Below are 13,655 nucleotides of genomic sequence, written 5' to 3'. Positions count from 1 at the left end.
TCCCAACACATTCCTACGGAAAGTAACATGGGGGCTAATTGACTAGCACGAATTTATCTGTCTAGTGAGACTAAACTTGAAATCATTGATTTTCCCATGTTTTCTATTAGGAAATTGCTTCAAAAAGATAAATTAAAAATTCCCACATGTAATATATTGATTTAAGGCTTTTTGTGCCTTCTCTATTCTATCAAAAAAACATCTCAAAAACTTATCTTTTCTTCAAATACATTTCAATTCCAAACAAAAACTTTTATGAACTAAAAATATTTAAAAATAATAAATAATATATCCTAAACAGTAATTATTAACTTAAAATTTTGAATTTTATTTGAATCATAAGTAAAAAAGCAAATTTAATAATATAATGATTAATTTAATTATAGAAGTACCTCTTTGATTACATTCACCGGAAAAAAATGTGTAATATAAATCGGTTGTCATTTGTAGTTTGTGTTTTTATTTTCTTTTAATCGATTTATGTGCGAGACGAACATCCAAAAGCATAAAAGAAAACAATCAAACATCAGATTGCCTCACTAGTCAAAAAAACAGCTCAGAAACATTAAGAAAAAATTTCTCCACCTGAACTGCATAATAAAAAGCATTCAAGGGAGAAACATATGTAACCCATGAAAGCAATAAAGAAAAATTGCACCCAAAACTCCTTTAACTGAAACAACACACTCAAACGAAAGTAAAAGCATATTTTCTTAACTCACTGATGGGAAATGTTCAACCATTGCTACCAAGCCCTCAATCACCCAGAGATTTTCAAAAAAGTTGAAAAGTTATGCCGACTTGTGTACGGTCAGTTTTACTAAGAAGCCATCTTATCGAGAACCCCGTTGATAGAAACCATTGCTTCGTGATCTGTAGTCACCAGATTCTTGGTTGTTCCCCCTACCCAAACTTCGAGAACCAATGCGACCTCTTGAGGCATCAGGTTGATAGCTGCCCCTGCCTCTCCCCCTTCCTGATCAATTTTAATGGCAGATAAGAGTTATGTCAACAAAGGAAAAATCTAGTAAATCTGTTGCTCATGGTCAAGCCTTGGACAAGGAAAACTCTAGTAAATTTATTACACCATGATATGCCGTTTTAAATTGGAGAGTACACGCAAATCAAGTGCACTAGCACAATACGCCTGAAAAGGTTCAATTAAGAAAAATGCATGCTTAACTGAATCAATAATTAATATCCATCGAGATTATCATTTTCTTTATAGTTGCGCATAATGCACAATTATACACAACATAAGTGGAACAGTTTGATATGTCCACACACAAAAGCTGCCTAGCATGCCTAACAGTGCGTGGAATTGGAAATAAAACAAGCCTAATGCAAACATCAACTGCACCAATTAATGGTAAGCACTAGTAATTCAAACCAAATAGACCTACAACCAAGTACCAATCTATCAGAATTATGAGTTTATCTTGAAAGTTGTTTACCAGCCAATTGCACTTGGAGATCCATCCAGAGGATTTATCTTAGAAATACAAAATTTTAGTGAAGCAACATGCAATTGCAAACTGAAACATATAACTTCTAGCAACTAAAAGAGTTTGTAAGAGTGCTTTCATAGAACTTTCCAAAGATCACCAAAATGAGCAATAATCAAATCATTTAATAAAATGCAAAACAAATTCTAGCATGTATAAAAGACAACAGGGGTGTGTATAAAGGCACATACTTCCTCCTCGAGTACCAGTGCTATTTGGTCTGCGTTCCTCTATGTAAACTTGTCTTCCAGCAAACTGTATGGGAGATGCCTAAGGAAGAACAAAAATTGGTCAGTATTAGGGTAAAAAAGATATGTGCAGAACAAAAGATAAACTATAAAAGATTCAGAACTACAGCAAATATTTGAATTAACTACAAAAGTGAATGCATGTTAGTCTTCAAGGTTCCACCACAATCTTCTATTGTCTACATGTATATAGAGTACTTCATGCGACGAAAATTTTCAAAGCTTTGACAGTTGATGGTGAAATAAGTCAATCATTTTAAGAAAAACAGACAGCAGGTTGTTTCCCTTCACCCCCCCCCCCTTTAAAAATCCTGCAATTAACTCAAGAAGCTCTTTCATAGTTGTGCTAGTCATCTCCATCTCATCCATCATGAGCAACAGAATAAAAGCATCATATAGATACATAGATGCAGCTAAATTCACCTAATAATGGCTGTGCTAGTCATCTCCATCTCATCCATCATGAACAACAGAATAAAAGCTTCATATAGATGCATAGATGCAGCTAAATTCATCTAATAATATAAACAACTACAAGGGATAAAACGAGAATGCAATGACTATGGCATCTTATTAAAAAGAGTTCAAAGCTCTTTCTAAAGTAAATTCAACACTACAAACAAGAAGAAGCCAAACAAGTAGTTAGAATAAATAATTTGACAAGTTACTAACAAGAGAAGTGAGAAAGCTGTACCTTGATTGCATTGTGAACAGCAAGAATGTCTTCGAACTCAACAAAAGCATAGCAAACACCAACAACATCCTGCATGCAGCTAACACTAATTTAGTTTCTTCAATGTCATATACCAAATATTCAAGAGGGGAAGAAAAAGAAACTACCTTGCGGTTCCGGATAAACACACCGTCAGGCTTGATTCTTCCAAAATTCCTAAACTCCTGCTCAATTTCAGTAGCAGTAACAGTAGAAGGCAAGTTTCTCACATATACAGATTTATATTCACCAGTATATTCACCTAAAAGAATGAAGATCAGTAATCAGATTGTAGCTGCAAGTACTGTAAGCATTTATATGAACTGCTACCAGTAAATATTCTCTCAACTCTACATATACAAGAAAGCATCTCAAAAATGGAAGTATAAAAGCATTCAACCTCTGAGAACAAAACTCCTTAAATACTCAGATGGTCCATTTGAGAAAACTCTTCTTGGAAAACTTTTTTTTGTAAATTTAAAATTTGATCATAATGAGATTTGAACCCAGAACACCACGCATAATAAACAATTAACTTTACCATTGTAACCAAATTACTAATATAAAACAACACAAACCAAAGTAGGTATAATTAGACTAACCTTCTTCAGAGACTAAAGCTTCCTCCACTGCTATCTCTGCTGCAGATTCAGCAACATCTGACCAAGCAGGACGTGACTGCTGATTAGTATACTCTGGTGTCTGGTCCCAATCTGAAGTACTCGAGGGAATCTTGTAATAAGAAGGTTGAACTTGAGCAGATGAAGCAGATTGCTGCTTGGGAACACTCAACTAGAACATTTGTAACAACAAATAATGTTGGTCAACAAAGAGTTAAACTTTCAATAAACTAGACAACATTTATCAGTGTTTGTAGGTAACAGATAGAAACAGAGTTTGCTAGCAAGAATACTTCTCAAAATTTGACTCCCATTTGATAACTTGAGAAAAGCATCCATAATCTATTTCTCACTCAAATGCAAGGCCCTGTTGATTTAAGTTGTTGATCCTTTATATGATTAGTGTATTCTTTACATGCATAGACATGTTTCAGTAAGTAAGGCCCAGTGTTATGAATGCCACTCGGATACTGGATATTCAGGTTGCAGTAAGGATAAAATGAATATAGGCTGATTCAACTAGTGGGCAATGAGTGAGAAACCTTCAATAAAAAAGGTCATATACAAGCACTCATGTGTAAACAAAATGCTTGCATAAAAAGCAATATCAGAGCACTTACAATAGAAGCATAAGTTCTCCTCGGAGGCTCCCCAACAGGCTCCTCCAACGGTATAGATGGAGGTTCTTGCACAGTGTTCACTACACTGTGATGTGAAACAAGGTTTTCCTCCTCTGTAGGAGCTTCCTCCACTGGATCCTCATCTTCAACAGCTTCTTGCTCTGGTTGCTCTGGGATACTATAGTTGTCAACTGGATTATCTTCAATGTGAACGTACTCACTGAACTCCTCCAAGGCATAGTCAGAAACTGCTAAATCCAACAAGTTAGACAAAAAACCAACATAGCAAACTTCTACCTTCATAAAATAGAATAATGACAACAACAACAAAAATAATAAACAAAAATGAAAGGAAGATCATATCCTAGAGAGGGAGAGAGAGAGAGGGAACTCACCAACCAATAATTTTTAACCAAAAAATTAACGTGTGAAAATTTATAACAAAAAAATTGTGTCTAGGGTTTTCAGTTCCTTGAGTAATAAAACTACAAGAAATCAACATATGGTCAAAAGATTCAAACTCTATATATAAGACATAATAAATTTGCTATTAAACTATCAAGTATAGTACATTGCTAGGAAAAAGGCCATTGTTTAAGTTTAGGGGACAAAGTCCAGGGCTCCAAGCCTAGTTATCTGCATTTTGACATGGATAAACTAATAAAGGGTTTATTCAGATCAAAGTTAGAAAAAAGCTTGCACATTGCACCTTGTGGCTCTGCAACAGGGCTTGATACATTTAGTTTGGAATCAAGCTTGTCTTCTGGTAATGTTGATGCTGGATGTTGGTAAATTGTTTCATCATCAATAAACTGAAAGATATCATTAAGAACAAAGTAACCCTTATCTTGTGGGGCCAGGAAAAAGGTTTGCACAAACTTCCTTCTGCCATTGAAATCCTTGATTTTAACAGATCCAGAAACCATCACAAGAACTCCTCCATTCCAAGAATCAAGAGAATTAATCGTTTCGATCTCGATTGCAGTAAAATTTAGTGACATGGCCAAGGTATGAATTTGCTGCATACAAAGATGATAATAATAACCCAATAAGTCATAAATTAACAAGTTTGCCGCAAAATAAAAGGGCAGGATAAGTTTATCCAAATACAAGAAACCTAAAAATTATTAAAAGCAGAACAATTTCCATAACACAAACTTGCAAGAGAAATTGCATCAACCCGATCAATAATCACTTGCTAATAATTACTCATTCTCCCGAACTTAGATCATACTTCCCTAAATCAGAGGCATCAATCTCTGGAATTATTGCATTAAAAATTAAAACGCTCAGTAGTTTTTATATAAAGTAGATACAAGACCAAAGAAATAATACTCTGCTTTATAAGATAATATAAGAGAAAATATAACAATCAATCAAAATTGAGTAATTTAAGAAGGGAAACAGTATGGAGAACATGTCCATGCTTAAGCAAATTCAGCTGAAAATACATAAAGAAAGAAAAACATATTACCAGCATTGAAGAAGCAGATTCAGAAGAATCTCCATCGACCCGAATCATCGTACTGGCATCCGAGTAAAACTGATGAAGTAGATCAGGTTGCTGTCCTAGCACCTTATAGTATTGTCCCACAAAGTATGAACCAACCTGGATTTAAAAACAACATCGGTTAATAAAACAATAAGAGCAAAACTAGAAAAAGAAAGCATGCAAAAATACAAGAAAAAAGAAAACCTGAACGGGTCCTGGGTAGGAAGTAGCCATGATGAGATGAAGTCCAACAAAAAAAGAATGCAACGAAGATCTAGTAGGAATCAATAGCTCTTGAAACAGAGACCAGCCCACAGATCCAATCAGTTAGAGTTAAGTATCTGAAACCCTAGCTCTGGAAAGACTAGGGTTTAAGGGGAAATCCCTTGGACGATATTCTCTGTTTTAGTGGGTGGTGTTTTTTTAGGTAAACAAAGGCAAAGCTTAATGAAGTTAGGGTAAAGCTGGAGCTGGTTGATCGATGGAGAAATATAAAAGAAGACTGTAAAAATCCCTTTTGATGGAAGAATCTAATCAGAGAAAATAGATAGAGAGATAAGTTTGGTTAGATTAGATCTGACTTGGGGGTGGGCAGAGTAAGAGCGAGAGAGACGGAGGGCTTTTCATAGTTTATGCTGGTGATTATCGCACAGAATCAGAAGTGTCTCTTCTTGATTGTATTATTTTTGATCCAACGGTTAGGAACATACCTGCGTGTCAATTTAGGGACCGGAGCGTTTACGGCTCTGATACCTTGTCCCCTACTGTAGTTTGGCCCTTCCGTGCTTTTTATGTTACTAGATGATGGAAAAAATACATATCATATATATTTATAGAAATTGAATAGTGATTTAATTGAAATTATAAAATTTTATAAAAGATAAAATTATATTTATAATAATATAATTTCGGTAAAAACATTTCTTTAGTTTTTTTTAATTTTGATATTGAGTAAAATTGTTTTTTAAATGGAAGTAATTTAATATATGTCATTTTTAAAAGTAAGCAATTTAAGACAATTAATCACGATAATTGCTAATTGTACATTTTTTTATTGGTATAATAATAAATTAAGTCCTTGACATTTACATATTCTATCAATTTAATCTTAATTTCAAATAATTGTCTAAAAATGTATAACATTTTAAAAATTTAAAATTTCAAAAAGAAAAATATAAAAATTTTCAGCATCAAATATATACAAATAGACATAATGTAAATTTTGAAGGCTAAATGTGTTATTATACTAAACAAATTTATGTAAAATTGACAAGAAGCATTAATGTGGTGATTAACTGTCATTGGATGCTCACTTTCAAAATTGATATGGATTAAATTGTTATTTTTCCTTTTCTTTTCTTTTTTGAAACGAACCAATTTGGTTAATATCAAATTTGAGAGAGACTAGAGAGGTCTTTTTACTTATAAGTTACTTTGTAAAATGATTAGTTTTATATATATATATAAACTTTTAACTAAATTAAAATCCAATTGAGAAGCGATGCTAACTCAATCAATGATTTAACATAATATAAATGTTTTTAATGTAATATGACTTTTTAAAAATGTAATTGATGGGAAATTATTTTATAAATTTTATATAAAATTTCGATAAAATTATATAAAAATGTTTTAATTCACTTATATAAATATGATTAAACTTATTATAATAATTATATTATATTATGTAATTTAGTTAATTGTTTAGAAGTTCAAAATGTAAAGAAAAATATTTATTCAGAATTTTTTTAAATTATTTAAATGAGATAAATGATATATAATTATATTTTTAAAATATATATCTTAAAATTAAATTAGTATTGTTGCATAAAAATAAATTTTAAAACTTAAATATTGTAAGATCACATTTAGAAAGTCATTAAAGAATAGGATTTGAGTGTAACTTTTTGTAATTACTCATATTTTTTCTCTCCTCTTAAGAATGAGTGTGAGTTGGGTACTACAAGTACACTCAATTTAGTGGGACACACCATCACAATAGTTGCTCAAACACACCACATATGTATAATTATAATTAATTACATTCAAATCCAATAACCAATTGGCTTTTCAAATGCACCCTTAATTTAATTTTTGTATGGATGGTGCATCTTATATAGACCTAATCATAGGTTGGGCCATCCGTCCAGGCCTTAAGGCCCATCTAAAAAATAGAAGGTTTTGAGCAAAAATATAGGCTTGAAAAATGAGTTTAAACAAAAAAAATAACATCCATTTTATAAACGGGTCGAGTCTCAGGTAAGATATTTTGTCTAACCCGAATTTGCCTACATTTTTTCATTGCTTTTATTGTTATTGCTTGTTACCATTTTGATGTTATTTTGCTATTATATTGCTACTAGTTTATTATTATTTGAATATTATATAACTCTTGTTTTATTATTAATTTTGCTTTTCTTTATAAAAGTCATTGATATTTTAAGGATAAGAACAGACTGCATGGGTGACACGTGTCCTAATCTGTCAATCACCTTTAAAACGGTGAAAGACAACCCTTAATTAAAGAAAATGCAAAAACCAAAAACCAAAAACTCTTTCTAAAAGACTTCAAACGTAAAAAAAAAAAAAAACTAAACGACCCATTTTCTACTACTAGAAACCCTAAAGGCAATTTATCATCTGAATACATTGAACAAAAAAATAACTTCATCAACTTAATCCTCGATTCTACTACCATCGAAATCTCTTTAGTTGTTCTATATCGTTGATGTCCTCGATGGTGACTTCGTAGAGAGTAAAACCGTCGGAGTCCCTCTATTCTATTTCTCCGACTCATTTCAACGGTTGATCAGATCTCTTCTATCTTCTTTGGCCATCGATACCATATTTGGAGGAGCCTTCTCAATCCAAACCCTCGGTTCTGTCCATTGTTTTCCTTCCTCCAATAAAAGTAAACCAATAAAATGTTATATTCCAAAAAAAAATACTTCCCATGTGTTAGAATTGTTTTCCAAGTAATTAAAATTAAATTTTCTCTTATACCAAATACCTTCATAGTTATGGGTCAAATTTTCTAATCATTATCTAATTTATGGTTAATATACTTTTTTGCCTCTAAATTTGGCACCTAAGTCTCCTTTAGTGCAATTTTAAAGTGTCATATAATCATATATTTATGAAATTCAAATCTAGGTATCTAAGTGTATTAAAAAAGCACAAATACCAAAATAAACCTAGCTTGCAATTTAGAAGCCAAAAATTACATAAACTCTTTAAATTAACCAAAACGTCCTTAAAATTTAAATATTCAATTTTATCTTTTTATTTATATAAACATAATTTATATGATGTTAGAATTTAGGTATAGAATTAAATTATTAATTGAAAAGTTGAACGTGGACAATAATAATATAGAACGATCGTAAAGTAAAAAGAAAGAAAAATAAGAACACAGATTTTACGTGGAAACCCTTTTGGAAAAAAAAATCACGGGCAAAGGAGAAGAAAATTCACTAATGTTAAATTCGAATAATATAAGATGAATTTAGACTACATCTCTTTATAATTTGAAAAATCTTATTCTAATTAATGTCAAATAGAAGCAGTGTAGTAAGGTTGAAACACCTTATTCTAATCAATATAAAAAAAATGTACTTTTATATGCATTTCACTTGTACATCAGCTTTCGCCCTCATAGATCCCCTATTTTATCATTGTTTTTTTTAACAAGAATTTGGGTCGCACAACTCTAACCTTAATATTTTAAATCTTAATAATGTTTATTATTATATAATTGTATGGATTTTTCATTCTATTTAATGTTTTAAATTTTCAAAATAAAGTTGGTTTTGTATCAATTCTCGAAATATTTGTTTATCTTTAACTATGAACTCGACATTTATAAGTTTGAAGGTTTATGTAAATTGCAAAAATAAAATCTGCAAACCCTTTGAGATTGAAAAGGGATTTAGGAGGAAATCTCAATTGAAAAGCATACCTCAATACTAAGCTCTTTTTTTTTTCAAATGAATCTTAATGCCAGCAGTAACATACGTCAAGACCTCATTAAAAATCTTATCAAAATCGTTACCTTAATCCCCGATATTTCCCCATTCTTCTTCCCAATAGGTTCGCTTAAATGTCCTCAACAAACCCTTAACCAGTTCTTCATTACTTTTGAAAAGTGTTTTTGAAAAGTGCTGTGGAAAAGTGCATTTGAAAAGTTTAGTTTAAAATTTGAGTGTTCAGCATTTTGTCAAAAAGTGCTTTTGAAAAATAAAATGTCCATTTTAGACATGTTATTATCAAGTAACAAATATGCATTTAAATAATATTTAAATTAGTTAATATTATTATATTTTAGTAATAATATAAAAAAATCATTATAATTTGTTGTTAATATTTCAATATAAATTATAAAATTTTATTATTCATTTACCCCTATTAACATGACTCGGACTCGGACGGATACACGGATCCAACCAAAACACACCAAATTGGCACCCAGTGCCTCATCGGATAATACGAAGTAATAAATTGACACCCAGTGTCTCATCGGTTAAACCGAAGTAAATTGGCACCCAATGCCTCCACGAATTAATTCAAAGTAGTAAATTGGCACCTAGTGTATCATCGATTCGAAGTCGAAGAAATCCTTAAACTCTTTCAATTTTATGGCATGTCATTTATATTCGACTCAGCCTGATACAGTTAATAGGGTTTCAATTCACTTTTCAAATACAACAAATATTCATTTCAATTTAAATAATCAATATATGCAATATATATATACCAATTCAATCAATATAAATTCAATAAATTCATCACATACCAAATCAATCCATTTCAATTGCAAAACACAATAATTCTCACATCAACACTTACCATATACATTAAATTGAATTACAACAATTAAAAATTAAATTCGGATTATAGAAATACAAACCAGAAATTCCGAGTTATTTCCCATCGACTTTATCTTTCCCCTTTTTAGTCGAGGACTCCGGTACAACGTTAGCTACGGAATTAAAACAATTAAAATTCATCAATACAATACAATTCAATTTCATATTGAATATTTCAATTTTGACTCAACATTTGTCTAAATTTCAATTTAGTCCCTAAACCGAGACTAATTTTATTTCTTCACAATCAATTCTATATTTTCATTCAATTTCCACTTTAAACTAGATTTAACTCTCTAATTTCACTTAAATCCCTAAATTTTAAAATTTTCACAATTTAGTTCCTGTTACTCAAAATTTATAATTTATTATACAATTCAATCATTTTTCACTTCTAACTTAAAAATCTATCAAATTAATCCCAAAACTGAGACTAATTTTATTTCTTCACAATTAATTCTATATTTTCATTCAATTTCCACTTTAAACTAGTTTTAACTCTCTAATCTCACTTAAATCCCTAAATTTCAAAATTTACAATTTAGTCCCTATTACTCAAAATTTACAACTTATTCTACAATTCAATCCTTTTTCAATTCTAACTTAAAAATCTATCAATTTAATCCCTAGTACTAAAATTATTCAACATTAACAACATTTAAAAACTCAATAATTGCTAAAATTTTGACATGGGTTGGGTAGTACTTAATACCAGGATTCCAAAAACATAAAAAGTAAAAAAAAAAGACTAAATTAACTAACCAATTGAGCTTTGAACAATTAAAACCATTAACTTTTCTTTCTTTTTCTTTTTCTTTTTTTTCTCTTTCTTTTTCCCTTATGTTTCGTTTCACTTTCTTTTTATTTTTCTTTCATTTATTTGTTTTATTATACATTATTATATTATTATTTTGTTCTATTGCTTCTTTAGTCCTTTTAATTTTTCTTTAATCTATAATTCAACTTTCACCCTATATGCAATTTAGTTCCTATACCTAATTTACTTTTAATTCAAGTAAATTCACTTAACCGAAACCTAATTAATTACACAACTAGCTTCGTAAATATTTTTAATAAATATTTACGAGTCCAATTTACGGGAATAGAGTCCCGGGAATACACTTTTTTTAATTTGGTTATTTTTAATTAATTAACCATCGAAATGTTAAAATTTCTTAATGAAACTTTAATACCACCTTAATGACACTCCATAAATATTTATAAAAATATTTACGGCTCAAATTATAAAAACAATGTCCCGATACCTTATTTTCTAAAACCACTTGAACTTAATAAATCACTTATATAACATAAATTATCAAATCAAAAACCTTTTTAAAAATCACATTTGATTCGTAAATATTAAATAATAATATTTACAAACTTACTCGTTGAATTTAGTAGATCCGAAACTACTATTTCTGACACCACTGAAAAACAGACTATTACAAATCGTATATCACATTTAGATCATACTAAATGTACTAAAGCTTATATGATGGGAAGAGCACTGATGTTAGATAAATCTAAAATTTTTGTTTATTGCATGTATCTCTCATTGTTAATTGATCTTTGAAAAACTACAAGAAACAACTAAGAGTCAATAATGTTTGCTTTCTTACACGTGACACTTTGTAAGGTGCCTTAATTGAAGATTGCTGGAAAGAATAGTTACATTCTACATTTGTAAACATGGAAGTGATATTGATTGTCATGGTTAGAGCCATCCTTTCTTCTATTGTAGCTCTACACACTTTTCTTGTTATTATAAGGGCCAGTTCTTCATTGCTTTAAAAAATCACTTTTGGAAGAAAAGCTGTGCAGAACAAACTACTTTTGGTTGAAATTTTTAGCTTTTCAGAAGTGCTTTTCAAAAGCAATTCTGAAAAGAATAAGCTAAAAATTTTAGCTTTTCCTCTCCCAAAAGCACTTTTGGTGCTTAATTATTTTTTCACTCCTCCAATAACATAGTACTTTCCTCTATTTTTTCTTGGTGCTTAATTACAAATGTGTTAAAATCATTAATTAAAAATAAAAAGAATATTTTTAAAAAACTAATTACAAATATTTAATGGTTATATTTAAATATTTAAGGTGCCTTAATTGGAGGTTGGTGGAAAGAATGGTTACACTCTACATTTGTAAACATGGAATGTAATAACCCGAAAATTTTTACAGTAAGGAAAGTAAAATAATATATCTGATATAGTAAAATAATGAAATAAAGTGATAAAAAGGGTAATATTGAGTTATGTCAACATTGGGAAGTATATTATGACATATTAATTGAAGAAAGGATTAAATTGCAAAAGTGAGAAAAGTTTTGTTGCCCAAGAGTAAATACTCAAAATTTGAGGGGTTAAAGTGTAAATATGAAAATTTTGAAGGACCAATAGAGTAAATATTTTAAGGGTGGAATAATCTAGAAACTAAGGAAAATGGATGAATTAGGACCAAATTGAAAAGGTGAATAATTTTGAGGGACTAAATTGTAATTTTACCAAATTAAGTGATGACTCAATGATGCAATTTCAAAAGATTATAAAGGGCAAAATGGTCAAATGGAGAGAGAGAATTCTAAAAGGAAATGATGATGTTTGTGATATTTTTAATTAATTAATTAGATAAATGTTATTTAATTAATATTTTTAGTATTATTTTATTATTAAATGATTAATATAAAAGGGAAGAAAGATGATGAAAAATCATCATCTTTCCATGCAACCAACGCTATAAGAGAAGAGAAGAAAGAAAGTTTTGCTTTCTTTACAATTTGGTCCTTTCACCAAAAATTCATTATTTTCACTTAGAAATCAAAGAAATTTCCATAGCCACCAAAAGAGAAAATTGATAAGGAGACCATGGGGAGCTAGAATATCAAGTTAAATTCAAGAAATAGATGTTGGAGGAGAGAGAAAATCAAGTTAAAGATTGAAATCAATAGAGCAAGGTAAGAACATCAATATTTCAATATATTTTTGAGTTTGATATTATTGAAAAAGTAGGAAATTAATGTTATAGTAGAGTTTTCTTATATAAGGTCTTGTGTTCTTGATATATTAGTGAAGGAAAATAAGTGAAAGTGATGAGAAATATTATAGAGAAAGGGAATAAGGGAGTTATAAACTTAATAATCAACATCTTGCACTAAAACAGTTTTGGACAGAAGCAGTAGGTTAACTTTGGAAAATCACTATAAATCGTGGAAATCGAATTAGAGGATGAAAAAAATATGGAATTAAATCTTATTGAGTATAGTTTATCATAGAAGAAACAGTGTAAGTAATGGAATTGTAAATCATGAGATATAATAAATTTTGTGAGACAATGTCAGAATAAATTCGGGTTCCCCTATTCTAACTTTGCAAAATCATAAAAATTTGAATAAAAATAATTAGAGGCTTAAATTTATTTGTTTAAAATCCTTAATGAGTCTATATTCAATAGAAATAAATAGGAACGTCATCCGAATTCTGTACAAAGAGATAATTAATATTTAGTAAAGAGGGGTCAGAACTGTCAAACAGTGAAACATGGGAAAATTTAAAGAATAAACTGTACTTATTGGCTAAATAAAAAATTATAAAAAGTTT

At 29.9% G+C, this 13,655-nt stretch overlaps 1 protein-coding gene across 1 annotated transcript; it reads right to left on the bottom strand.

Moving 5' to 3' along the window:
* Positions 1–506: 506 nt before the first annotated feature.
* LOC107924288 (nuclear transport factor 2) lies at positions 507–5,885 on the bottom strand. Its single transcript, XM_016854651.2, has 9 exons — positions 5,402–5,885; positions 5,180–5,314; positions 4,415–4,724; positions 3,706–3,953; positions 3,068–3,257; positions 2,594–2,727; positions 2,448–2,516; positions 1,697–1,775; positions 507–976 (listed from the first exon to the last, which is right to left on the bottom strand). The coding sequence occupies exons 1-9, from the start codon at positions 5,429–5,431 to the stop codon at positions 834–836; spliced, it is 1,338 nt and encodes a 445-aa protein (XP_016710140.1). The 5' UTR covers positions 5,432–5,885; the 3' UTR covers positions 507–833.
* Between the last annotated feature and the right edge of the window lie 7,770 nt (positions 5,886–13,655).

The sequence above is a fragment of the Gossypium hirsutum genome, chromosome D11, assembly GCF_007990345.1.
Source record: "Gossypium hirsutum isolate 1008001.06 chromosome D11, Gossypium_hirsutum_v2.1, whole genome shotgun sequence".
Taxonomy (NCBI): domain Eukaryota; kingdom Viridiplantae; phylum Streptophyta; class Magnoliopsida; order Malvales; family Malvaceae; genus Gossypium; species Gossypium hirsutum.
This window is presented reverse-complemented; position numbering and strand designations above follow the sequence as displayed.

What these genes read in the sequence shown, in the direction of transcription:
- LOC107924288 (XM_016854651.2), bottom strand. Translation starts at nt 5,431, where the DNA reads ATGGCTACTTCCTACCCAGGACCCGTTCAG. An exon ending in CCTACCCAGGACCCGTTCAG is followed by an intron (nt 5,315 to 5,401) that starts GTTTTCTTTTTT and finishes TTTTAAATCCAG; the next exon opens with GTTGGTTCATACTTTGTGGG. An exon ending in CCCTGTTGCAGAGCCACAAG is followed by an intron (nt 3,954 to 4,414) that starts GTGCAATGTGCA and finishes TGGATTTAGCAG; the next exon opens with TTTCTGACTATGCCTTGGAG.